General features: G+C 40.4%; 1 protein-coding gene and 1 pseudogene across 8 annotated transcripts in view; one reads left to right on the top strand and one right to left on the bottom strand.

The window, feature by feature from the left end:
- Positions 1–6716: 6716 nt before the first annotated feature.
- The window catches only part of ZMYM1 (zinc finger MYM-type containing 1), a 30025-nt gene continuing 11142 nt past the window's right edge, over positions 6717–25599 (top strand). The window contains exons 1-5 of one of the 8 annotated variants that reach the window (XM_061122435.1): positions 6723–6872; positions 7415–7479; positions 20679–20849; positions 21949–22021; positions 22226–22475. In XM_061122435.1, the coding sequence (XP_060978418.1) occupies positions 7477–7479; positions 20679–20849; positions 21949–22021; positions 22226–22475 (497 nt within the window). In that variant the 5' untranslated portion in view covers positions 6723–6872; positions 7415–7476. Of the gene's footprint in view, positions 6873–7414; positions 7480–8858; positions 9117–18035; positions 18153–19130; positions 20108–20678; positions 20850–21948; positions 22022–22225; positions 22476–23882; positions 24003–25599 lie in introns of those variants that run through there. The other 7 variants (XM_061122439.1, XM_061122434.1, XM_061122442.1 and 4 more) reach the window with 7 other exon arrangements.
- Positions 15973–18121, bottom strand: LOC133041610 (chromobox protein homolog 1-like; annotated as a pseudogene).

Below are 25599 nucleotides of genomic sequence, written 5' to 3'. Positions count from 1 at the left end.
ATCATCAACTCTGTGAGGACTCACAATTCTATAAATCTTTCCCAAAATATTTTCTCTAAACTGTTCCAGCTGCCTATTAAATATTTTCCTATGGCTATTCCATATGATCTGAAAATGAACAAATCTAAAACTGAACCCAGTATTTGCCCCAGTGCCCCCCACAGCTGCTTCTCCTTTCCCTGTTTTCCCTATCCCATGGATGATGTATACCTCTATCCACCAAGTTTTTGATCATCACACTTAACTCCTTCATCTCCCACACTAACCCACAGTGATTCTTCTCTTAAATATCTCTTTATTTGGTTCCTTTCTCTTCATCCCCCACTTCTACTCTCCAGGTTCAGACCACCATCATCTCTCATGTGGATTTCTCCAGCAGTCTCTGAATTGGTCTTCAGAAGTGGTCTCTGTACCTAGTTATTCTATCCTTTCTACCCTTACCCACAACAGCAATAGCCAGAGAAATTTTTCTTTAGTGTAAATCTGACTGTGTAACTTCCTTGATTAAAATTCTTGTCTCCCCACTACTTTTCCCACCCTTTAACCTGATTTATAAGGCTCAACATGATATGATCCCATTTACTTTTGGCCTCAAGCCTAGCTACTCCTACTTTGTTTGCATGTGTGTGTGTGTATGTGTGTTAGCCGTTCAGTCCTGTCTGACCCCATCAACTGTAGCCCTCGAGGCTCTTCTGTCCATGGGATTCTCCAGGCAAAGACACTGGAGTGGGTTGCCATGCCCTCCTCCAGGGGATCTTTCCCCCCAGGGATGGAACCTGCATCTTTTACATTTCCTGCATTGGGAGGCGAGTTCTTTACCACTAAGGCCACCTGGGAAGCTCCTTAGTTCCCTGATCAGGGATCAAACCCACATCCCCAGCATTGGAAAGTAGATTCTTAACCACTGGACCACCAGGGAAGTCCCTATCTTGGCACTTTTTTAAATCCCCATCTATCATTGTCAAACAAAAGAGTCCAAAAGGCAGTATTTGGATGCAATCTCAAAAATGACAGAATGATCTCTGTCCGTTTCCAAGACAAACCATTCAATATCATGGTAATCCAAGTCTATGCCCTGACCAGTAACACTGAAGAAGCTGAAGCTGAATGACTCTATGAACACCTATTAGACCTTTTAGAACTAACACCCAAAAAAGATGTCCTTTTCATTATAGGGGACTGGAATGCAAAAGTAGGAAGTCAAGAAACACCTGGAGTAACAGGCAAATTTGGCCTTGGAGTACAGAATGAAGCAGGGCAAAGGCTAATAGAGTCTGCCAAGAGAACACACTAGTTATAGCAAACACCCTCATCCAACAACACAAGAGAAGACTCTACACATGGACATCACCAGATGGTCAACACCGAAATCAGATTGATTATATTCTTTGCAGGCAAAGATGGAGAAGCTCTATACAGTCAACAAAAACAAGACCAGGAGCTGACTGTGGCTCAGATCATGAACTCTTTCTTGCCAAATTCAGATTTAAATTGAAGAAAGTGGGGAAAACCACTAGGCCATTCAGGTATGACCTAAATCAAATCCCTTATGATTATACAGTGGAAGTGAGAAATAGATTTAAGGGACTAGATCTGATAGACAGAGTGCCTGATGAACTATGGATAGAGGTTCGTGACATTGTACAGGAGACAGGGAACAAGACCACCTCAAGAAAAAGAAATACAAAAAAAGTAAAATGGCTGTCTCCTCAAAATTCTCCAAGTCAGGCTTCAGCAATATGTGAACTGTGAAGTTCAGGTGTTCAAGCTGATTTTAGAAAAGGCAGAGGAACCAGATATCAAATTGCCAACATCTGCTGGATCATCAAAAAAGCAAGAGAGTTCCAGAAAAACATCTATTTCTGCTTTATTGACTACACCAAAGCCTTTGACTGTGTGGATCACAATAAACTGTGGAAAATTCTGAAAGAGATGGGAATACCAGACCACCTGACCTGCTTTTTGAGAAACCTGTATGCAGGTCAGGAAGCAACAGTTAGAACTGGACATGGAACAACAGACTGGTTCCAAATAGGAAAAGGAGTATGTCAAGGCAGTATATTGTCACCCTGCTTATTTAACTTAACATGCAGAGTACATCATGAGAAACGCTGGACTGGAAGAAGCACAAGCTGGAATCAAGATTAGTGGGAGAAATATCCATAACCTCAGATATGCAGATGACACCACCCTTATGGCAGAAGTGAAGAAGAACTAAAGAGCCTCTTGATGAAAGTGAAAGAGGAGAGTGAAAAAGTTAGCTTAAAGCTCAACATTCAGAACACTAAGATCATGGCATCCGGTCCCGTCACTTCATGGGAAATAGATGGGGAGACAGTGGAAATAGTGACTGAGTTTATTTTTGGGGACTCCAAAATCACTGAGGATGGTGACTGCAGCCATGAAGTTAAAAGACACTTACTCCTTGGAAGGAAAGTTATGACCAACCTAGACAGCATATTAAAAAGCAGAGACATTACTTTGCCAACAAAGGTCCGTTTAGTCAAAGCTATGGTTTTTCCAGTAGTCATGTATGGATGTGAGAATTGAACTATAAAGAAAGCTGTTCAGTTCAGTTCAGTTCAGTTCAGTCGCTCAGTCATGTCCGACTCTTTGCGACCCCATGAATTGCAGCACGCCAGGCCTCCCTGTCCATCACCAACTCCCGGAGTTTACTCAAACTCATGCCCATTGAGTTGGTGATGCCATCCAGCCGTCTCATCCTCTGTCATCCCCTTCTCCTCCTGCCCCCAATCCCTCCCAGCATCAGGGTCTTTTCCAATGAGTCAACTCTTCCCACCAGGTGGCCAAAGTATTGGAGTTTCAGCTTCAGCATCAGTCCTTCCAATGAACACCCAGGACCAATCTCCTTTAGGATGGACTGGTTGGGTCTCCTTGCAGACCAAGGGACTCTCAAGAGTCTTCTCCAACACCACAGTTCAAAAGCATTAATTTTTCGGCGCTCAGCTTTCTTCACAGTCCAACTCTCACATCCGTATATGACCACTGGAAAAACCATAGCCTTGACCAGACAGACCTTTGTTGGCAAAGTAATGTCTCTGCTTTTTAATATGCTATCCAGGCTGGTCATAACTTTCCTTCCAAGGAGTAAGCGTCTTTTAATTTCATGGCTGCAGTCACCATCCTCAGTGATTTTTGAGCCCAAAAAAATAAAGTCTGACACTGTTTCTACTGTCTCCTCATCTATTTCCCATGAAGTGATGGGACCAGATGCCATGATCTTAGTTTTCTGAATGTTGAGCTTTAAGCCAACTTTTTCACTCTCCTCTTTCACTTTCATCAAGAGGCTTTTCAGTTCATCTTCACTCTCTGCCATAAGGGTGGTGTCATCTGCATATCTGAGGTTATTGATATTTCTCCTGCCAATCTTGATTCCAGCCTGTGCTTCTTCCAGCCCAGTGTTTCTCATGATGTACTCTGCATGTTAAGTTAAATAAGCAGGGTGACAATATACTGCCTTGACGTACTCCTTTTCCTATTTGGAACCAGTCTGTTGTTCCATGTCCAGTTCTAACTGTTGCTTCCTGACCTGCATACAGGTTTCTCAAGAAGCAGGTCAGGTGGTCTGGTATTCCCATCTCTTTCAGAATTTTCCACAGTTTATTGTGATCCACACAGTCAAAGGTTTTGGCATAGTCAATAAAGCAGAAATAGATGTTTTTCTGGAACTCTCTTGCTTTTTCGATGATCCAGCGGATATTGGTAACTTGATCTCTGGTTCCTCCGCCTTTTTTAAAACCCGATTGAACATCTGGAAGTTCTCAGTTCATGTACTGCTGAAGCCTGGCTTGAAGAATTTTGACCATTACTTTACTAGCGTGTGAGATGAGTGCAATTGTGCGGTAGTTTGAGCATTCTTTGGGATTGCCTTTCTTAGGGATTGGAATGAAAACTGACCTTTTCCAGTCCTGTGGCCACTGCTGAGTTTTCCAAATTTGCTGGCATATTGAGTGTGGCACTTTCACAGCATCATTGTTCAGGATTTGAAATAGCTCAAGTGGTGTTCCATCACATCCACTACCTTTGTTCGTAGTGATGCTTTCTAAGGCCCACTTGACTTCACATACCAGGATGTCTGGCTCTAGGTGAGTGATCACACCATCGTGATTATCTGGGTCGTGAAGATCTTTTTTGTACAGTTCTTCTGTGTATTCTTGCCACCTCTTCTTAATATCTTCTGCTTCTGTTAGGTCCATACAATTTCTGTCCTTTATCGAACCCATCTTTGCCTGAAATGCTCCCTTGATATCTCTAATTTTCTTGAAGAGATCTCTAGTCTTTCCCTTTCTATTGTTTTCCTCTATTTCTTTGCATTGATTGCTGAGGAAGGCTTTCTTATCTCTCCTGGCTATTCTTTGGAACTCTGCATTCAAATGGGAAATCTTTCCTTTTCTCCTTTGCTTTTTGCTTCTCTTCTTTTCACAGCTATTTGTAAGGCCTCCTCAGACAACCATTTTGCCTTTTTGCATTTCTTTGCCATGGGGATGGTCTAGATCTGATAGACAGAGAGCCTGATGAACTATGGACGGAGGTTCGTGACATTGTACAGGAGACAGGGATCATAGAAAGCTGAGCGCCGAGGAATTGATGCTTTTGAACTGTGGTGTTAGAGTGGACTCTTGAGAGTCCCTTGGACTGCAAGGAGATTCAACCAGTGCATCTTAAAGGAGATCAGTCCTTTAAGGTATTCATTGGAAGGACTGATGTTGAAGCTAAAACTCCAATACTTTGGCCACCTGATGTGAGGAGCTGACTCATTTGAAAAGACCCTGATGCTGGGAAAGATTGAGGGCAGGAGAAGGGCACGACAGAGGATGAGATGGTTGAGGGCATCACTGACTCAATGGACATGAGTTTGGGTGAACTCCGGGAATTGGTGATGGACAGGGAGGCCTGGTGTGCTGCAGTTCGTGTGGTTGCAGAGTCGGACCCAACTGAGTCACTGAACTGAACTGAACTGAGTATAGTGCATGTCACATAAACAACACTCAACAGATATTTGTTAATAAATAATAATTACTGATATTTAGTCAGTACTTACTTTAGGGAAAATATTATACTTTATGTACATTATCCCACTTGGATCTTCTCAGCAATCCCATAAAGAAAGTATTATTGTCATTTCCATTTTACACTTGAGGAAACTGAGGCTCACACAGGTTAATGTCCAAGGTCATTCAACTAGTAAATAAGAGAACCAGAATTTACACATAGGCGGTCTGACCCCAAAGATAGTATTGCCATAGAGTGACTCCTTGCCTACTCTTACGTTGAGTACTAGGAGAAGAGCTATAGGAGCCAAGATACCCTGTTTCAGAAACAGAGAAAGTACATGTCAGTCAGAAACGCAGAGCAAGAGTTAGATAGTGAGTTTCATTTGAGTTTGTGTGATAACCAGCAAAGAAAATCCAATATATCTTTCAAATAGTTCTCCTGAGACACATAGTTAGGGTGCTTTTATTTTAATTATTTATTTAGTTTTGGTTGTGCTGGGCTTTGGTTGTATGCACCTGCTTTCTCTAGTTGCAGGGAGCAGGGGTGACTCTTCGTTGCAGCGCGCAGTTTTCTCATTTCATTCACGTCTCTTGTGGAGTACAAGCTCTAGGCACACAGGCTTCAGTAGTTGTGGCTCACAAACTTAATTGTTCTATGGCACGTGGGATTTTCCCAAAGCACGGCTTGAACCCATGTCCCCTGCATTTGCAAGTGGATCTCTATCCATTGTACCAGCAGTGAAGTACTAGGGGCTTTAAAAATGCCCTTTTTTAGTATGAAGAGCACTGAGGAGGGAAAAGGGCTCTTTACAGAGACAAACAGAATTATGACTCATCTTACCCTCCCTGGGGCACATTGTTCCACTTATTGCCTGTTGGCTGGATACTAACAAGCTGTTGAAATCTCACACTACTATTTGCATCATTCTTTGACTCTTGATTTTTTTTTTTCCCAACAAATTTATGAGACTTTTCCCCCATTATAAAAGTGATACAAGGTTACATTTGGAGTGGTAGGGAGATAAATAAGTAAGCAAACAAATATTTTAAGCTGTAAGGCAAAAAGAAATCAACCATCAGTCTCATTGTCTCAAAGGCAACTATTCTTTACATTTAGCATATTTTTCCATATCTTCTGTGAGTCATTTTTTAAAATTTATTTGAAATCGTGCTACTTACGCAATCCTCCATCCCATCCCTCCTCACTGTGTGGTAGCCATGTGCTTTGAATGGGACTGATACTACCTCCCAAGTCCAAGAGTGGTCCCTGATTGGTATAATTCAGTAATAGTATCCTAGACTCCTTACCAAACTAATTGGTTCAAAAACATCACAAGATCCTAGATAGGCCTGCTGTTTGTGAATGAGGAAGTAGACTCCCTGGTAATGACCTTGCTACCATGAAGGAGGCCACCTTGAAAATAAAGTCAATCAAAGAGGGCAGAGCTTCACTATGGAATATACCTGAAACTAACATACTATTGTAAGTCAACTATATTTCAACTTAAAAAAAAAAAAACAGAGGGTAGAACTGAGAGAATTATACAACCTAGTCAAGTGTTGAACTTTTCCCCTCTCTGTCAGAAGCGGAAGTGTGCATTCACTGCTTCAGTTCTCTTTTTTTTTTTTTTTTTTTTTTTTCAGTTCTACCACTGAGGAGGGAAAAGGGCTCTTTACAGAGACAAACAGAGTTCAACCCATCTCCCTCCTCCCTCGTGCACACATGCTCGGTCATGGAACCCCATAGACTGCAGCCCGCCAGGCTTCTCTGTCTATGGACTTCTCCAGGAAAGAATACTGGAGTGGGTTGCCATTTCCTTCTCCAGCTCGAGTTCTCTTAAAGTTGTTACACAAAAGGTAAGGCTTGTCTCACAGATTCTGATATTTTTCACTTCTAAGAGTCATTCATTAGAAACAGGAGCCTACACATCTTACAGGCTCAACTGCTTTATTTTATCGTGAGACACATTTTATTAACCTAGAAACTAAAATACATTTATTGTTAGGAATTGCTCATGAGTACATTTATGAAAAGATAAGACTTTGGGCTGCAACAGACAGAAAACCAGGACAACGTAGGTTAAGTACAAAAGAAAACCTACTGGCTCAGATAATTTGAAAGTTTTAAGAGTTGGATATCACAGATGGGGATGATTGGGGAAGGAAGGTGTCAAAATTGTCATTATATGTCCTAGGCTGGAATCTGAGTACTCATTCTCCTGGGCATTGTGATTAGGTCAGTGATGGTCATTCGATGGAATCAGCACTTTGCCGGGATTTTTTTCCTCCTAACTTATCAAGAAATACACTTCCATATCCAGTGAAAATATCCTTCAGGCATGGGTATAAAACAAAGACATTATTAGAAAAGGAAAACCAAAAGAATTTGTTACCAACAGCCCTGCTAAAGGAAGCTCATCAGAGAGAAGGAAGCTGGAATATCCAAGAATGAAGAACAGAAATGGTAAATATTTGGGTAAACATAATAGACTCTTCTTCTCTTTTTGAGTTCTTTAAAAATATTTGATAGGTGACAGAGAAATTATAACACTAACTGATGGGGTTTATAATTCTAATATATGAGACAACTATAACATAAATAGTGGGAACAGCACAAAGGGATTTATATGGTAATAATATTTCTACATTCCACTTGAAGTGTAAAACATTGATTCTAAATAGGCTATGAAAAGTTACTTATGTTTACTGTAAACACAAAGTGATCATTAAAGAGATACATAAAAAGAGATATGTCATAAACACAATTGATAAAATGCAACACTAAAAAATGTTCGAATTAGTCAAATAAGGCAGGAAAGGGGAACAAAGGGAACAGAGTAATAAAATGGTATATCTGATTACTATGTAACTGCATTAGGAAGGCAAGAATAACTGTTGGAGAAACTTTAGTTACCAGTCTAGTATTCTAGTGAGTTTAACTGTAGAGTATATATTTATGGACCAAAGCAGCAGAGGAGTCCCTTTTGACCTGGACGTCACATTTGCAAAGGGCCTCATATTTAGCCGTTTGATACCATCTCAGGAAGCATGTTCAAAGACAGGATGGCAGTAAATTCACCATTGAACTTTATAAATCTTTTATAATCCTAGTATGACTTGAGAAAGAGCCCAAGTGTTTGATTCTATACTATTTTAGGGTTGAAATTTAATTTTTTAAGTAGCACTTAAAATAGTCATGATTTTTGCCACACCGTTTTGAAATTAATGCTAACATACTATTGGCTCCTCAAAACGGAAGAAACCTGAAAACCCTCTCTTATCTCTGGGGATAATTCCTTTTACCAGGAATTTACTTGGTACCTGGTATTTTTACTAAGTACCATCGCCTTGCTGATCTTCACAAGTTTACGATGCAAACAGTAAAATTATCCCGGCTTCTAGGACGTAAGTGAAAGTTAAAGTCGCGTCCGACTCTTTGCGACCATGGAATTCTCTAGGCCAGAATACTGGAGTGGGTAGCCTTTCCCTTCTCCCGGGGATCTTCCCAACTCAAGGATCAAACCCAGGTCTCCCGCATTGCAGGCGGATTCTTTACCAGCTGAGCCACAGGGAAGCCCAAGAATACTGGAGTGGGTAGCCTAATCCCTTCTCCAGGGGATCTTCCCGACCCAAGAATCGAACCGGGGTCTCCTGCATTGCAAGCGGATGTCTAGGACGAAGACACTAGGATTTACACAAACTGCTTATAGAGCCATCACTCAAATTCAGGAAACCGAAACGCCCCGCCTGCCGCCCCCACCCCCACCAGCTTTCCAGGCCCGAGGTCTCCTTTTCAAGGGGCCGAGCCTGGCCGGATGCACTGCGCAAGCTCGGCCGCCGCGCACGACGGGAAAGGGGCGGGGCCTACGCGACCGTTTTGCGTCGAAACTGCTTTTAGAAACCTCGCGTGGCGGGCGTTCCTGGAAGAAAGTAGTAAGCCTCCTTAAGCGGTTGTGGCGTCGATCTTTATTCATATGCTTTACCAGAGGCGAGCGGAGAGTTTCGCGTGTCAGAGGGAAGATGAAGTGTCCGGGAGAGCCGGGGTTCTAGGAACCCAGCCTTGCCTGTGGATGCCGCCGTGTGGGGGTCGAGAACTTCAGGGTCAGTCCCCCTGGCTAGTGTTTGTCGTCTCCTTGCCCTCAGAGTCGGGGCGTATTTGCCCCCACTTTCCGCGTTTCTCGCCGCCTACTACCCCTGCGCCGTAACTCCTTTTCAGCCTTGGGTGTCTCTCTGCGTTCTCTGTTTCTAAAACATTTCATGAGATCACACCTGTGGCTCTCCCTCGTTAAGGCAATTATTTTTTCAAACTTAAAAAATCTTGACACTCCTTATTGCAAATAGGATGTTTGCAATACACGGGATGTTTGCTAAGAGAGATTTTCAAATTATAAGAATTTCGGATTTGAAATTCGAATTAGATGAAGAGGCAGTCTTCATCATTTTATTTCAGTATTTTGCTTTAGTGTACAAGATTGAAAGTAACGTGGTTTCATGGATGGTTACGTTTTGAACTTTCTCAGGTTACAGCCTGATAGTTTTCACTTAAACTGAACCGAAAGCTCAAAGGTAGGCAAGTGGAGAGTTCTCTAAGGGTTGAATCACTAATAACATCTGACGATAGCTTGTATTTCTCATCACAAATATATGACAAGACGCCCGCAAAATGTATAACACGAATTATATTACAGTTAGACCTGATGGAATCAGGACTCAGCACTTTGCCCATCTAAAATCTTAGTCTTAAATCAAGAGTATTACTTGGAGGAGTAGATTCCTTTGCTAAATAGTGAATTTCCGTCTAGGATTTTCTGTGAGCGTAGTACACAGTTCAGAACCCAAAGAGGATAGGTCCAAAGCTGTAATCTTCTTTATTAGTGATACATCAACTGTATTCACCTGGATGGAAAAATTATTTTCCATAAATTTGTGTAATTTATTTACATAAATTTGTGTAATTTAGCACAAATTAATGCTTTGGAGGTCTCCAAAATACCTAACGTTTGGTGTGTGACACAGTTGAGTGTATCTTAGGATTTTATTAGGTGTTTTTTTTTTTTTTAAGTAAATTTTTACTTAAAAGAACTATGAATGAAATAGTTGCTGAACCCCAAAAGCTTAAGTGCAAGGTTTTTGTATTCAAGTGCTTTCCTGATATGACTCACATCTGCTCTTCTAACCTTATTTCCTTCCTCTAGCACTCTTGCATTTTATCTCAAACAGTATCTTCTTATAGCCTAGTGAGTTAAAGAGAGAGGAATTTTGGGTTGCCTAAGTAGTTGAAACTCAAGTGGTACAATCTGGGAGGAAAGAACCTCTGAGACATAAGCCCCCAAATTTGCAAAGATCCCCTCCTCCACTCTTTGGGCTTCCCTGGTAGCTCAGATGGTAAAGAATCTGACTGCAATGTAGGAGACCTGGGTTCAGTCGCTGGGTTGGGAAGATCCCCTGGAGAAGTGAATGGCTACCCACTCCAATACTCTTGCCTGGAGAATTCCGTGGACAAACCATGGGGTTGCAAGGAGTCGGACAGGACTGAGCAACTAACACTTTGACTTTCCACTTTTTAACTATCTCCTGAACTGCACATCTACAAAGCAAGACTCAAAAAAACTTAGCAGAAAACAGCAGTTGGGAGGATAAACACCTAAAAATAGATTATAGTAGCTTTGCAAAGCTAGGAGCACTTGAAATTTAAGCCCAGTTAAGGTAGAGGGGACTTGGTAAAGATGTGGACTTTCAGTTGAGATTCTGGGGTAGGGGGGCCAAACCCTAGAAGTAAAGGTCACAATTCCTAAGAGATAAGACTGCTTTATCCTGGAGAGTGTCCTCAGAGGTAGTCTTAATTTTATAATTGTTGCCAGTGGCAGGGTTTTACCATGCTAGAAGCTATTCTGATAGGCCTATCTATTTATCTTGTCTAGGCATATCTTGTTTTTAATTCTCTCCAATTTGATGAAATCCAGAGCTGAGTTGGTTTAGAAGCTGAATAGAATTTGAATAGGCAAAAATGACTTTGCAAGTAGGAGAAGAGTAACAGCAGAAGTATAGCGGGGAGGAATGAAAAGATTAAAGTGACTCAGTTTGAAGCATCAAGTTTGATGAAGTTTATATCTTAAGGAAAGAAAAAATTTAAGCATAGAATTATCTCCTGTGTCCCTTTGGGCCTCCTCTCTCCCCCTTTAATGTGTAGTGTTCATCTGCATTATACATTAACCAGACCTCCTCAAAAATGGGAATGCCTTCTGGCATTAATTATAATGCCAATATATATAATGGCCAATAATATTATTATAATGCCAATTATTTTTCCCCCGTCTAGCGATGGAATGGAGAAGGAAATGGTAACCCACTCCAGTACTCTGGCCTGGAAAATCCCATGGACGGCGGAGCCTGGTGGGCTGCTGTCTATGGGGTCGCACAGAGTCGGACACGACTGAAGTGACTTAGCAGCAGCAGCAATGGAATTTCCTAAAAGATTAGCTTTCTTTCCAAACTCATTGAGGAGTCATGATGACTTACTGCTCACTGTCTACATGCTTATATAGACTTTGTATCTTTGATGACCTTTATGTAAAGTGTCAGTATGTTATTTTGACATATGATCCTTTGTCTTGAAAATGAACGTGATGGTGCCTTCATCTCCTAATAGATGAAACCGTCCTCAGTGCTTTCTGAAGGACTTTCCAGTTTATAGTCCTCAGGTTGGCTCAAATAAAATCCTCTCTCTCAGATTGACAATTGTTTCATTTTTCATCAACAGGTTTATATATGCAGTATTGTCATTTCCAGGAGGGAAGTATATACATTCCCTCTGGAGGTCTGTTTTTGTATCTGGAAGTAACTTCTAATAACTTGCAAATTCTTTGCAGTCTCATGGATTTTTGTTTGTTTCATTGAGGTTGACACAGTATTGTGTTAATTTCAGGTGTATACCAGAGTGATTCAGTTATATATTTATATATATATATGTATACACACATATGGAAATATGTATATTTCCATAACATTATTTTCCATTATAGATTACTAAAGGATATTGGCTGTATGTATGTTTACTGTGCTATATATAAAGTAAATCCTTGTTTTATGTATGAAAGAAAGTGTTAGTCAACTCTTTGTGACCCCATGGACTGTAACCTGCCAGGGTCCTCTGTTCATGGGATTCTCTAGGCAAGAATACTGGAGTGGGTTGCCATTTCCTTCTCCAGGGGATCTTCCCAACCCACGGATCAAACCCAGGTCTCCTGCATTGCAGGCAGGTTCTTTACTATCCTAGCCACCAGGGAAGCCTGTTTCATGTATAGAGGTTTGTATTTGTTAATCTCATCCTCCTAATTTATCCCTCCTCCCCCTTTCCCTTTTAGTAACCTGTTAAGCTTATTTTCTGTGTCTGTGAGTTTGTTTCTGTTTTGTGTATAGACTATTTGTATTTTTTTTTAGATTCCACTTAAAAGTGATATATTTGTCTTTGTCTAACTTATTTCACTTAGTATAATATTCATTACTGCTGCTACGGATGTCAGTATTTCGTTCTTTTTTATGGCAGAATAATACTCCATTGTATGTATGCGCCGCATCTTCTTAAGCCGGTTGTCTGTTCATGGACATTGGGTTGTTTCTGTGTTTTGGCTGTTGTAAATAGTGCTGCTGTGCAGCATGTCTTTTTCTGATTTAGAATGTTCGTCTTTTGCTTATATATGCCTGGAAGTGGAGTTGTTGGATTATGTGGAAGCTCTATTTTTAGTTTTTTAAGAAACTTCCATACTGTCTTCCATAGTGGTTGTACCAATTTACATTCCCACCAGAGTGTAGGAAGGTTCCCTCTTCTTTACACCCTGTCCTGCATTTATTATTTCTACACTTTTTGATGATAACCTTTCTGACTGCAATGAGCTGATACTTCTTTGTAGTTTTGATTTGCATTTCTCTAATAATGTTAAACATCTTTCCATGTGCCTATTGACCATCTATTTGACTTCTTTGGAGAAATGACTAAATCTGCCCATTTTTTAATTGGGTTATTTGGTGTTTTTGATATTGAATTGTATGAGCTGTTTGTATATTTTGGAAGTTAAGCTATCATTTGCAAGTATTTTCTCTCATTCTGTATGTTGTCTTTTCATTTTATTAATCCCTTTGCTGTTCAAAAGTTCTTTAGTTTGATTAGGTCCCAATTGTTTATTTTTGCTTTCTTTTGGCCTTGGGAGACTGATCTAAGAAAATATTTCTATGATTTATGTCCAAGATGTTTTGCCTGTGTTCCCTTCTAGGAGTTTTATGGCATCTTATAATTAGGTTTTTAAACCATTTTGAGTTTACTTTTGTACACGGAGTGAGGGAATGTTCTAATTTCTCTTGTTAACACATAGCTGTCCAGCTTTCCTGACACCACTCGCTGGAAAGACTGTCTTTTCTCCACTGTGTTTTCTCACCTGGTTTGCCATAGGAGTGTGTGTGCGCCATATGTGTGTGGTTGTTCAGTTCCACTGAGCTATGTGTGTGTTTTTGTGCCAGTACAATGCTGTTTTTGATCACTGTAGCTTTGTAATGTAGTCCAAAGTCTGGAAGTACTGTGCTTCCAATGTTGTTTTTTGTGTTTATGGTTCTGTATAAATTTTAAGATTATATGTTCTAGTTCAGTGAAAAGTGTCATGGGTATTTTCATAGGGATTACATTAAATTTATAGTTGCTTTAGGTAGTATGGCCATTTTAACAGTATTCTTCAAATCTAAGATCATGAGATATCTTTCCATTTCTTTGAACCATAATCAGTTTCTTTTATCAGTGTTATGTAGTTTTCAGTGTATAGGTCTTTCACTTCCTTGGTTAAATTTATTCCTTAGAGTTTTGTGAAGGGGTTGACATCGTATCAAATGGGATTTTTTTAAATGTAATTTTATTTGTTTATTTATTTTTAACTTTTGGCAGCACTGGGTCATGGTTGCTTCACCCAGAGTTTCTCTAGTTGTGGTAAGCGGGGTCCGCCCTTTTGTTGTGGTGCACAGCCTTCTCTTTGCGGTGGCTTCTCTTTTTGCAGCACACAGGCTCAGTAGTTTCAGCTCACGGACCCCATTGTTCCTTGGTATGTGGAATCTTCCCGGACCAGGGATTGAACCCATGTCCCCTCCTTTGGCAGGTGGATTCTTATCTGTTGCACCACCAGGGAAGTCCTTTTTACTCTCTTTCTGATACTCATGCTTTCCTTTTAAAATAATGTGAGTTTTCTGCTTCATAATCTGTCCCTCTTTGGTTTAAATTAAAATTTTTTTAATTAACTAGCAGGAAGATGCACCACATTTATTCTGTGACTATTTATAGTCTCCAGTGTATATGTGGTTTAGCTCCAGTTTGGGAAGATGGATGCGATTATGTTAAAAAGAGGTCTCTAGGACTTGTTACTCCTTTGTTCATCTTATTGAGAAAGGAAGTAATGAATTTGTTATTCACATATGTCTTTTGCTCTTTTTGTTTTTTTAGTAGCTAAAGAAGTGTTAATGTACCATTTTCTTCTGTCTCAAATATATTTTAGATTAGTTACATTTTCAAGGTACTTTCTATTCTTTGCCTGTGTGATGACATGTTTGAAGGAATTCCTCGATATTCTATTTTTAATTGATCTTTAAAATTAATATAGCATATTTACTTTCAAGTGAAGGGGGATCTACAGTCTAGTATTTAACTTCCAGCGAGTTTTACTTTACTGATTGTATATAATGCTCAAATGGACTGAGCAGAGCCTTGTATGAGTTTTTATTGCACTTCACAGTGAGGCCTTATTTAATTTTCTGCCTAGAGCTAGGAGATTACAGTGAAAGCTGGGTTAAAGATCAGGATGATGTTGGTGGTTGAGCTCCAACCTCAAAAATAAAAGATAGTGACAGAATTTGGGGATTTTCAACATACTAACTCAGTATAAAACCATTACTCCAGTAAGAACTTTAACTTAACCATATCTGTTTTACTTATCTCCTGCCCTCCATAATCATTATTTGTAAAGCAAAAAGAGTTTCCTTTTCTCATGGAGGTGGTATAAGAAAAGGAATCCAGGAGACTTGTCCTCTGCAGTGAAGATTAGGAAGGGAAAGAGTTCCAGAGGATTTAGAATTGGGGGTGGCAGCTACAAGAAAAATGGAAAATAGGCCAAGAACCCCCTGCCAACGCAGGAGATGTAAGAGATGCAGGTTCAAAAAGAGAGAGAGATATAGGTTCGATGCCTGGGTCAGGAAGATCCCCTGGCAGAGGGCATGGCTACCCACACCAGTATTCTTGCCTGGAGAATCCCATGGACAAGGGAGCCTGGCAGGCTACAGTCTGTAGAGTGGCAAAGAGTTGGACACGACTGAAGCTACTTAGCATGCAAGGAAAGAAGGAGAATGCAAGGAACCAGTCTGTCCTTGAAAATAGAGGCCTTGGGACTGAACAGTTGTTGCCTGAAAACTGGGTTTACCTCTTGGTGGTTGTCAAGCCAATAGACACAACCACACCAAATACTGGGAGAAGGAAATATTTATTAACTTACTTCCTGAGTGGCTCAGTGGTAAAGAATCCACCTGCCAGTGCAGGAGATGGAAGTTTGATCCCTGGGTTGGGAAGATCCCCTGGAGAAGGAAATGGCAACCCTCTCTAGTATTCTTGCCTGGGAAATCCCATGGACAGAAAAGCCCGGCAGGCTACAGTCCATGGGGTAGCAAAGAATCAGATGAGACTGGGCACATATTCATGCAGCAAGTAAGGAGAACACTGGGGATCTTACCCAAAGCATTGTCTCCCCAGCAGCAAAACTGGGAAAGTTTTAAAGTGAAAGAAAGAAAGAGAAGTCGCTCAGTCGTGACCCAACTCTTTGCGACCCCATGAACTGTAGCCTACCGGCCTCCTCTGTCCATGGGATTTTCCAGGCAAGAATACTGGAGTGGGTTGCCACTTCCTTCTTCTTCTTTATTTTCTATTTTTTTTATTATAAATCTATATAGTTTTATTAAGACAAAAAACTGACCGTGTTGATATGAAGTTTACATTTAAACAAAAGTTTTCACAAAAACCTATCACATGCCTAAAAATTACAGTGGCGTTCTAGATGCAGGTCAAGACGATGTCAACAACTGATGGATCTTATGACTGAAGACAGTGTTTTGGATTTTAGTTAATTCTTAGAATTAAAAAATTTGTTTTGTTTTAAAGTGAACCACTGCCCCAGTATGAAAATTAAACCTTCTCGTGAGTCCAGAGCTTTTGAAATCATTCAACTCTTGAACTTATGCTGTCAGTGACTGAACCCTGCCACCAGTGGTTTCAAAGTTCAAAAAACAGAGGCTCCAAGAGTTTTCCACCCTATGAGCACCGACCCTTGTCTTTCCCTACTCACTTACCTCCTATACCACTCTGTGCCCTTCCCTAAATACTTCACCAGTGGCTTGGATGGAGAAGCTGATACTGTTAATTTCACAATAGGAAAAGAAAGGGTCGTCTTGTCAGTTTCATAAGTAGCACCTCTAAGACAGAATGATCTGCCTGTGTATACACTCCAATAAGACTTTTCCTCTTCAACCAGTTTCCATCCCCCAAATGGCAGCTTTGGCAGCTTCTTAGTTCTTTGTTGGGAACAGCATTAAGCTCGGGCAGGGAATACCTTGGCTTCTAAGTTTCAGGCATTCACAGCTTTTAAACAGTCTCTCAGAGTCCTCATTTAGGTTGCCAATGACATTTTTTGAAAGGGTACAATATTCTGGACACGGAAGCCAATCATTAGTTGTTCTTTCTTTTGTTTCACCATTTCCCCAAATTTTAACAAAAATGATCCTGACCCATCTCCCTTCTTTCCCACCCACCCCAAATAATACACCAGTAATTGACAAACACCACACAGATGCTACGCTGTAAAAATGCAGAGTTAACACTATCGGGAAGAAGGCTGTGTGGGTTGTGGAGATGCTCCTTAAAGATTTACAGTATCGCTTGCTCTCTCACATCCCATTCTGCATTTTGTCCTTCATAGAAGGCGCTTGGTTTGTTTTTTTTTTAAGCAAAGTTCAGAACGGGTTGCCTTGAAACACTGACCCTCCTTCCCCTCCACGGGGATGGGTATGCAAACTCTACAGCATGGAATGATTTTAAAGCACTTGGGCTGCTGTAGGGCACAGAAACTATACTGTCTCTTCAAAGGACATCTTCTCAAGCCACCTTTATGGTGTTAAGACAAGTAGAACTCCTTCTTTCCCCACTTGAAACCCAGTCAGATGTGACAGGGGCTGGTATTCGAGAAAGTTAATTCTTATCATCTTTTTTGTCATCATCCTCTGAGGGGTAAGAATGCCATGTCAGCCTTTCCTCATAAAAGGATATGACAACCTGCGGGCACTTCACATTGGCTTCCTCGGCAGGAACCAGGTCAGCCTCATCAGAGTTCTTCCATTTCATTAGGAACATGAGTTCTCCACTGGAGTCCCTGGCTCCAATAATCCGCTCTGGTTCCAAACCCCGGGCAAAGCCTCTTGACTTTTCTGTCTCTTCTTTCTTCTTCTTTGGATTGCTCTCCTCCCCTCTTATCTTCCGAATCAGAATCAGCTTTGCGCTTGCCTCCCTCTGATTTATCTGTCTCGTGTGCTGTTTTCTGTGACTGCAGAAACTCAGCAATGAGGTCAGGGCAATCCAGGTTCTCTTCTGGTTCCCATGTGTTATCATCATCTGAGGACCCCTTCCACTTCAGCAGGTACTCCACTTTGCCCTTCACCACTCAGCGGTCTAGGACTTTCTCCACCACACGCTCTTCCTCCTCTTCTTCTAGCACCTCCTCCACTTTCTTCTTGTTTTGTTTTTTCCCCATAGTGCCCGCCAGCTTTCTGGTATAAAGGATGACGCTGCTCAAAGCAGTGCCCACAAACCCGAGAGAAATCGGTGCCGTGCTACTGGTGGGTCTTGTCCGGCTGGCCGGGGAGTGGCGACCAGAAAAGCAACAAGTCGGGTGACCACTGTCGAGCCCCCTCACTGAAGCGGCGTACCGCAGGCCCCTGCCAACAGCCCTCCCCTCAGACGAACAAAAGCCCTTCTTCTTTAAACTGAGCGTACCTGCATATTCACGAAGGGGCTTGAACAGAGAAGAATTCAACATAGAATTGGAACAAAGGCCAACAGAGCCCAAGGTTTAGTTGATTGAAGTCTGGAGGGTCAACATCATCTTCCCACCCTCCAACTGGGAGGGAGCCTTAGTTCCTGTGGACCTCAAAGATATTATTCCCTTGAGGAACCAGGACCCTGCCCCTGCTGTGGCAGTGTTGTTTCTTGACTGCTCCTCCCTTGTTTCAGCATTCCCTCAAGTGGCACTTGTGGTAAAGAACCCGCCTGCCAATGCAGGAGACATAGGAGGTGTGGGTTTGAGCCTTGGGTTGGGAACATCCCCTGGAGAAGGGCATGGCAATCCACTCCAGAATCCTTTCCTGGGAAATCCCATGGACAGAAGCCTGGCGGGCCACAGTCCATAGGGTCACAGAGTGACTTAACTGAAGTGACTTAGCACACACGCACTAGCGTTAGATTATCTAGTTCAACCCATTAATTTTAGACTTCCCTGGTGGCTCAGACAGTAAAGAATCTGGGGACCTGGGTTCGATCCCTGGGTCGGGAAGCTACCCTGAAGAAGAATGGGTACCCACTCCAGTGTTCTTCCCTAGAGAATTCCACAGACAGAGGAGCCTGGTGGGCTACAGTCCATGGAGTTGCAGAGAGTCAGACATGACTGAGCAGCTACCACCAGCAAGATCATTAATTACTAACCTGCTAAATGCTAATGCTTGACCTGCTAAAGGACAAGCATTGAAGTCAGGCTTAGATCACAAAATGGTTTAGGCCAAAATGGTTCTCTTAAGTCGAGAAAGCCATATGTGGTTCTCCTTCTCCAGAAACTCTAATCTGTCTGCCTTGCACAATCAAAAGACTCCTGTAGTTCCTCAAAAGTTATAAAATGGAGTTCTTTTTTAAGCTAAATGCACAGCAATCTTATATTTTGATTTTGGATATTAGCTACTGTTAAAAAAGAATTCAACCCAATAAATTTGAAGATCTAATCAGTTTCATTCAGAAATCTGACAATATGCCATCTAGTGAATAACAGGATATTCAAGGAGCTATACAAGATGGAAGGTTTTATAGGCAGGAAGAGGGTAGGATAAGGAAGCTAAAAGAGTAGACTAGTTCAGACAAAGTTTTGGGCAGATTACCTCATTAGTGCTGACCAAGAAATTAACTGACTGGCTTAAAATTTCACTGTTTGGAGAGTTTGAAACTGCAATTCAGTTAGGTATTAAGTCTTGATGGGACTTAGCACAAATAAGTCCATCTTGGGCTTGTTGTTTCTTCTTCACTGTTTACCAAAAAGGAATTGATAGGAGGTGGAGACGGCATTAAGTATAATGATAAAATAGATTCAAGACATAATTATTTGATCCAATTTGGTGATTAGATGTGAGGACTTTGGGAGAAAAGTTTATGGCTATCCCTAGATTTCTGGCCTGGAAAATTGGGTATATGCCTTAAAGCCATTTCCCAAGAAAGACAGCATGTATAAAGCAGGCTTGTGGGGATAACACGAGAATTAAGTTTGTTTTTGGGGGGCACTGTGGTGGTTCTTCATTGCTTCATTCGGGCTTTCTCCAGTAGCGAAGAAGGGGCGCTGCTCTTTGTTGTGTGTGCAAGGGCTTCCCACTTCATTTCAGGGCTGCTCCTGCTCCAGCATGCAGGCTTCAGTAGTTGCAGCTCATGGGCTTAGTAGTTGTGGCACACAGACTTAGTTGCTCCTCAGCATGTGGAATCTTCCTGGACCGGGGATCAAACTGGTGTCCCTTGCATTGCAAGGCGGATTTCTTAACCACTGATCTACCAGGGAAGCCCAGGAATGTAGTTTTAAGTCTCTTGAATTTGAGGAATGCCTGGAACATTCAAGTGGAGATATTTAATAGGTAGTTGGTTACCTGGGCTAGTGCTCAGGCATAAAGGGGGGAAAGAGCATATGGATGATACTTGAATCCTGGATTGTACCCATGAGCAAGTGAGAAGAGTCCTGAGGAATTGTGCTTAGAGGAACACGGATATTTAGAAGCAGGTGAAGTAAAAAAAGGTTGGAGGAGAAATAGGTCTTGGAGTTACAAGAATCAAGGAAGGAAAGAATTTCAAAGACAAGAGAAGAATTGGTCAGAAGGAAGGCAGTAGCTTTAGAAACTGGATTTTTTTTTTTTTTTAATGTATTTAAATGCTTCTGTGAAAGGAACTGGGAGACGCAGGCTTGATCCCTGGGTTGGGAAGATCCCCTGGAGGAGGAAATGGCAACCCACTCCAGTATTCTTGCCTGGGAAATCCTATGGACAGAGGAGCCTAGCGGGCTACAGTCCATAGGATCGCAAAGACTTCGGACATGACTGAAGTGACTGAGCATGAGAGGAACCAATAATCAGGGGGATGGGGGGCCTGAGGGAATAGAAGTAGAGAAGACTAGTTTTTATGCCGGAAGAAGGCATAGAAGTTTATTTACTGGAGAAGTGTAAAAAGCAAAGCTATATTGCAGAGTAGTGGATGAAGGAAAGGTACTGTAAGAGCCTTTTGTGCCTCCAGAAAATTACTATATTTGAAGGGGCTTTTAAAAATCAGACTCTTCATCAGTTCATGATTTATTTTAGGAATCTGGAAACTGTTTCCAAAGGAAAAAACCCATTAGTTTGGAACTAGAGGATTTCTTTGCATCAGACGCTAAGATGAAAGAATCCCCAACAAGTGGTGAATGTGACAAGGCGGTAGAGACACAGGTGAAGAGGCTAGATGAGATTAAGGTAGAGCCCGACAATATTCAGGTAAGCATTTTACCTCTGTTTTCCATAGTAGCATTTAATTATAAACTTTAGGTATGCAAATGCTAGTTTATTGGTTAAAAATCTTAATTCCTTCCCCAAAGCAGTTGACCAAGTAATGTAGAATATGTGGTTAAGTGCCATAATAAGCATGTGCAAGAATGTGAGAGAAAGATGAACTGTTTGGATGTGGGTACTGGGTTTAATAAAAAAGATTGCTTAGGATATTACGGGTCTATTTGAGGTTAGCACATATTTGTTTTCATTTTTCTTAACTTGAAACAATACAAATAACTAGTTACATGCTTTTGTGCTACTATCTCTATTAAGTAATATAATTATTTAGTACATTTCAAGTACTTAGAATTTTTCTTTGTTTATCCAGATTAGATTCATTTTTATCCTTAAACTTTTTTAGACTTATCAAATGCTAAAGAACCCGTAAAGGATAAATTAGATCAAGCTGTAAGCAGGGCTAAATTTCCTTAGATTGTTTATATATGAACCTGCTGAAATTTACAATGAAAAGCAATTTCATTTTAAATTTACTTCTAGTATTCTGTTTAGAAATAACATAAAGTAAATTAGTACCAAGTAAAGGGTATGACTCCCATTGGGTGACAATGGCCAATATTAATATTGTCCATCTAAGAAATACCTGTTACTTCTTCAGTCCTTGAACATTCAAAGACATGGAGCAAGTTTAGGTTGATTGCCTGACGCTCTGAAAAAATCCTGCTTTGTAAGACTCATTCAGCCCAGTCTAAGAATTTTTATGTCTAAGGTCTTTATGAAGACAGTTAGCTGTTAGTGATCAGAACAAGAAGGGGAAACAAGTACCATTATTGAGTATGTCTCCCCTCTTTTTGTAGTAGCTGCTGAGGGACTATGTTAACAAAAATTTATAAAGTCGTATCTAGGTACAGTAGAAAATACTGCAATAATTAGTGGGTGTTACCAGCCAGAAGTCACCAGAAGGGGAGTGTTTACTTATATACCATGGTTCAGTGCAATAATACAGTTCACTGAACAGACTTGAGCATAATATATCGTTTTCTATTGATTGATTGTTTTCATTATTTTCAACTTTTTTTTTTTTTAGGAGTACTGTCAAGCCCAACAGCCCAAAACTCAGGAGAATGACCTGAAAATAAACTCTGCGTTTTCAGACAGTGGTAATAGAATTACTTAAGTTAATCATATTTCTTCTAACCAATATGATGGCCAGTTTATTCTACTTTTTTAGAATCCCCTTGAATAGTGCATTGTTTGTTTTGTGTTTCAAGTCCAGGAGAAGTAACCTCTAAAAGATAGTGAAAGAATGCATACTTAATTTTATATAAATACTAATTTTTTTCCTTCCTGTTTTGTATTTATAGCTCCTCAGATGACTACAGGCATTCAGCTTTCTCTGGCGTCATCTGGCATGAATAAGATGCTTCCTTCAGTTTCAACCACAGCTGTTCAGGTTTCCTGTTCTGGTTGTAAAAAAGTTTTTCAAAAGGGACAAACTGCTTATCAGAGGAAAGGTTCTACTGAGCTTTTCTGCTCCAGACCGTGCATCACTGAATACATTTCATCTGTCAGTTCACCAGCTCTTCCGAAGAGAACTTGTTCAAACTGCTCAAAGTATATAATTCTAAATTATGCCCTCTTTTACTTCCCTACATAGATCTTGATCAGAATGTTGGTTGTAATTTTCTTTGTATTTTTCTGAAGTAACTACCTTGGTTTAGGGTAAAGAAGCTGCTTCTGCTTTTAGTTCCTGTAATAGATTGTTCAGAAGTAGTTTTTGTGTGTGTGTTTATTAAGAGAATTGCAGAAATTGAAACGGTAGGAGTTGTGTTTCTCTTCACCTTTAAATAATGTGACTTCCGAAACTTATTTTCCTCTTCTTTACGTTGGAAATTCTCTACAATTGGGGTTATTGTGAGTCCATTCTGTTTTATCATTTAACTGTATAGGAAGTAACTTACTAAAAAATTAATCATAATGAGTTACTTTTTGACCTTCCAAGGGGTAAAGTTTTATAATGCTTCTCTTGTAGTGGCAAGTGAAGTTGTTTCATAATTTTCCTTTGAAAAATTTAATGGCCTTCAGTAAACATAGATGTATGTATGTAGTCTTAAGGTTTCTGTGAACTACTTACTATTGGGGTCTCTTTTGCTAACTTTTTTACTTATGTGAGACAATTTAGGTAAGGAGAAAAGACGTAATAGTGATTTCATAACATCCAGAATTTTGAGCTCTACACTGAGATATATAAAGGTTCAGTGCTTTGAGAATCATATGGTATTATAATTCTGGTTTGTTATTTCTCATTAAATGCTAGTATTAAACATTTTAAATGTTCTTTGTTTCAGAACAAGAGAATACATGAGCCTCCAGTTTTGCCACTGAATGTGATTAAATGCCTTTCAAATAGTACCTTGTTTTGGAATCAGATTGCCACGATCTGAATCTTGCTTCCTTAGTTCACATTTTGCTACTATGTGTGATCCCTGAGTGGCTTTATTAATGTCATCTGGGAGCCTGTTAGAAATGTAGAATCTCAGGTTTCCCCAGGCCTATTAATCAGAACTGCGTTTATCCCTAAGTGATTCATATACATGCCAAAGTTCAAACAACGTTGAGAACTTAGTATTCCCATCTGTCTTGTTAAATGTACATAAGAATTATGATCATTCAATAATACATTTAAGTGCTCAGAACAATACTGACATGTAATAAGAACCCAGTAAATGTTGACTATCGGTATTCTCTGAACAAACTCACCAGCTCTTTACATTGGTTGCTTTAGCTTCTCATTTGGCTGCTGCTTCAGGAGTTAGCCCTTGCTTCATCTTCCTCCCCAGAATTCTACTTACCTTTTCTCTTGTGCTTTGTAAACTGTTTAACACTGTACTTTGTTCTTTTTCTTTTTTTGCTGTGGGCTGTATGGCGTTCTCTTCAGCATGCTTTCTTTCTCTGCAGAATCATAAAACTGGAAGGGACCTTAGAGATCATCCTGTTCAAACATTTTCTTTTGGTTTTGAGGAAACTGAGGCCCTGAGAAGTTAAGGTATCATGTTCCTGTGTTTGGAGTTTATCCGTTTACACATCTTCAGCAGAGCTCCCAGGCAGATTGAAAAGGCTGAAGCAGGAAAGATTTAGTGTGTAAGTTGTTCTTTAAGGCAAAGAAATCCAATATGAACAAACAAACAAGTTTTACTTTCTTTGGAATAAAAATGTTTTGATACAAAATACTTAATAGGTTGGGAGGAAAGGTAGTGATGCTTAGGTTGGGAGGAAAGGTAGTGATGCTTAGGCTAGGAGAGGCCATCCATTGTTCAGAATAACGTGTACTTTTTTTAGAACTTTTTATTCTGCGTTCGTCTGTGTTCATTAGTATCTTGTATTGATATGTAGTTCTCAAGATTTTTAGCTGATTACCAGTTACCCATGAGGTTTTTTTAATAGCAGTGATTTAAAATCTGTTTTGAGTCAATGTAGGGGTTTTTTTTTTTGAAGATCAGTTGATTTACAATGTTGTGTTAGAATCAATGTAGTTTTTATTCTGTTTCATGAGCCAATTGAAAGATAGCTTTGAAAATGACATTTTAAATCATGTTAGAAAGATGAGACCCTTTATTTATTTGGCCATACCTAAAGGAGATCAGTCTTGGGTGTTCATTGGAAGGACTGATGTTGAAGCTGAAACTCCAATACTTTGGCCACCTGATGCAAAGAGCTGACTCATTTGAAAAGACCCTGATGCTGGGAAAGATTAAGGGCAGGAGGAGAGGGGACGACAGAGGATGAGATGGTTGGATGGCATCACTGACTTAATGGATATGAGTTTGGGTAAACTCTGGGAGTTAGTGATGGACAGGGAGGTCTGGCATGCTGCGGTTCGTGGGGTTGCAAAGAGTTGGACATGACTGAGCGACTGAACTGAACTGAACCACATGTCTTGCAGGATCTTAGTTTCCCGACCAAGGTTTGACCCTTCACCCTTGGCAGTGAAAGCACAGAGTCCTAACCACTGGACTGCCAGGAAATTCCCGGTTTATTATTTTTTTTAAATAAGGCCTTAGTATATTAGAAGCCAGCAATCTAGTATGCTAGCAGCAGTAAAAGCCAGTAAGCATTTTAGACTTCATGCTTCTGCCAGTGCAGTTTCTTCTACCTTCCTTCCCCTCTGGCTAATTTCTTACTATCTGAAAGATCTGCCTCAGATATCTGTACCCTTTATCAATTCCCATACCATTCCTTCCTCTCATTTCCCCCACCCACCACCCAGATAATTGTTCCATAGTCTGTGTTTTCATAGTGTCCATAACTCCCAAAACACTTATCTTAAAATAATGTTCTTAAAGAACTGATATTGCTCCAGTTAGACTATGAACCTCTGGACCTTAGGGACCAGATTATATTCATCTTGGTATGCCCAATTCCTAAACACTGTTAGGAACACAGTGAATCCTAGAAAAAATTTTGTCACAACTTAGATACTGCATTTAGAGCTACAGCTTAAACCAATAAAATGACTGGTGTTATGATAATGAAAATTGACCTATTATTTTGGTGGTGTTTAAGGAGGCAGAAAGCTTATAGTACAGATAGTCCTCAATTTCCAGTGGTTCTCCATGATGATTTTTTTACTTTACAGTGGTGCTAAAGCAATATGCATCCAGTAGAAACTTACTTCAAATTTTGAATATTGATCTTTCCCTGGACTAGTACAATAATATGCAGTATGATAGTCTCACAA

The sequence above is a fragment of the Dama dama genome, chromosome 20 (assembly GCF_033118175.1).
Source record: "Dama dama isolate Ldn47 chromosome 20, ASM3311817v1, whole genome shotgun sequence".
Lineage (NCBI taxonomy): Eukaryota > Metazoa > Chordata > Mammalia > Artiodactyla > Cervidae > Dama > Dama dama.
The sequence above is the reverse complement of the archived record's forward strand: the minus strand, read 5'-3'. Positions and strand labels throughout refer to the sequence as shown.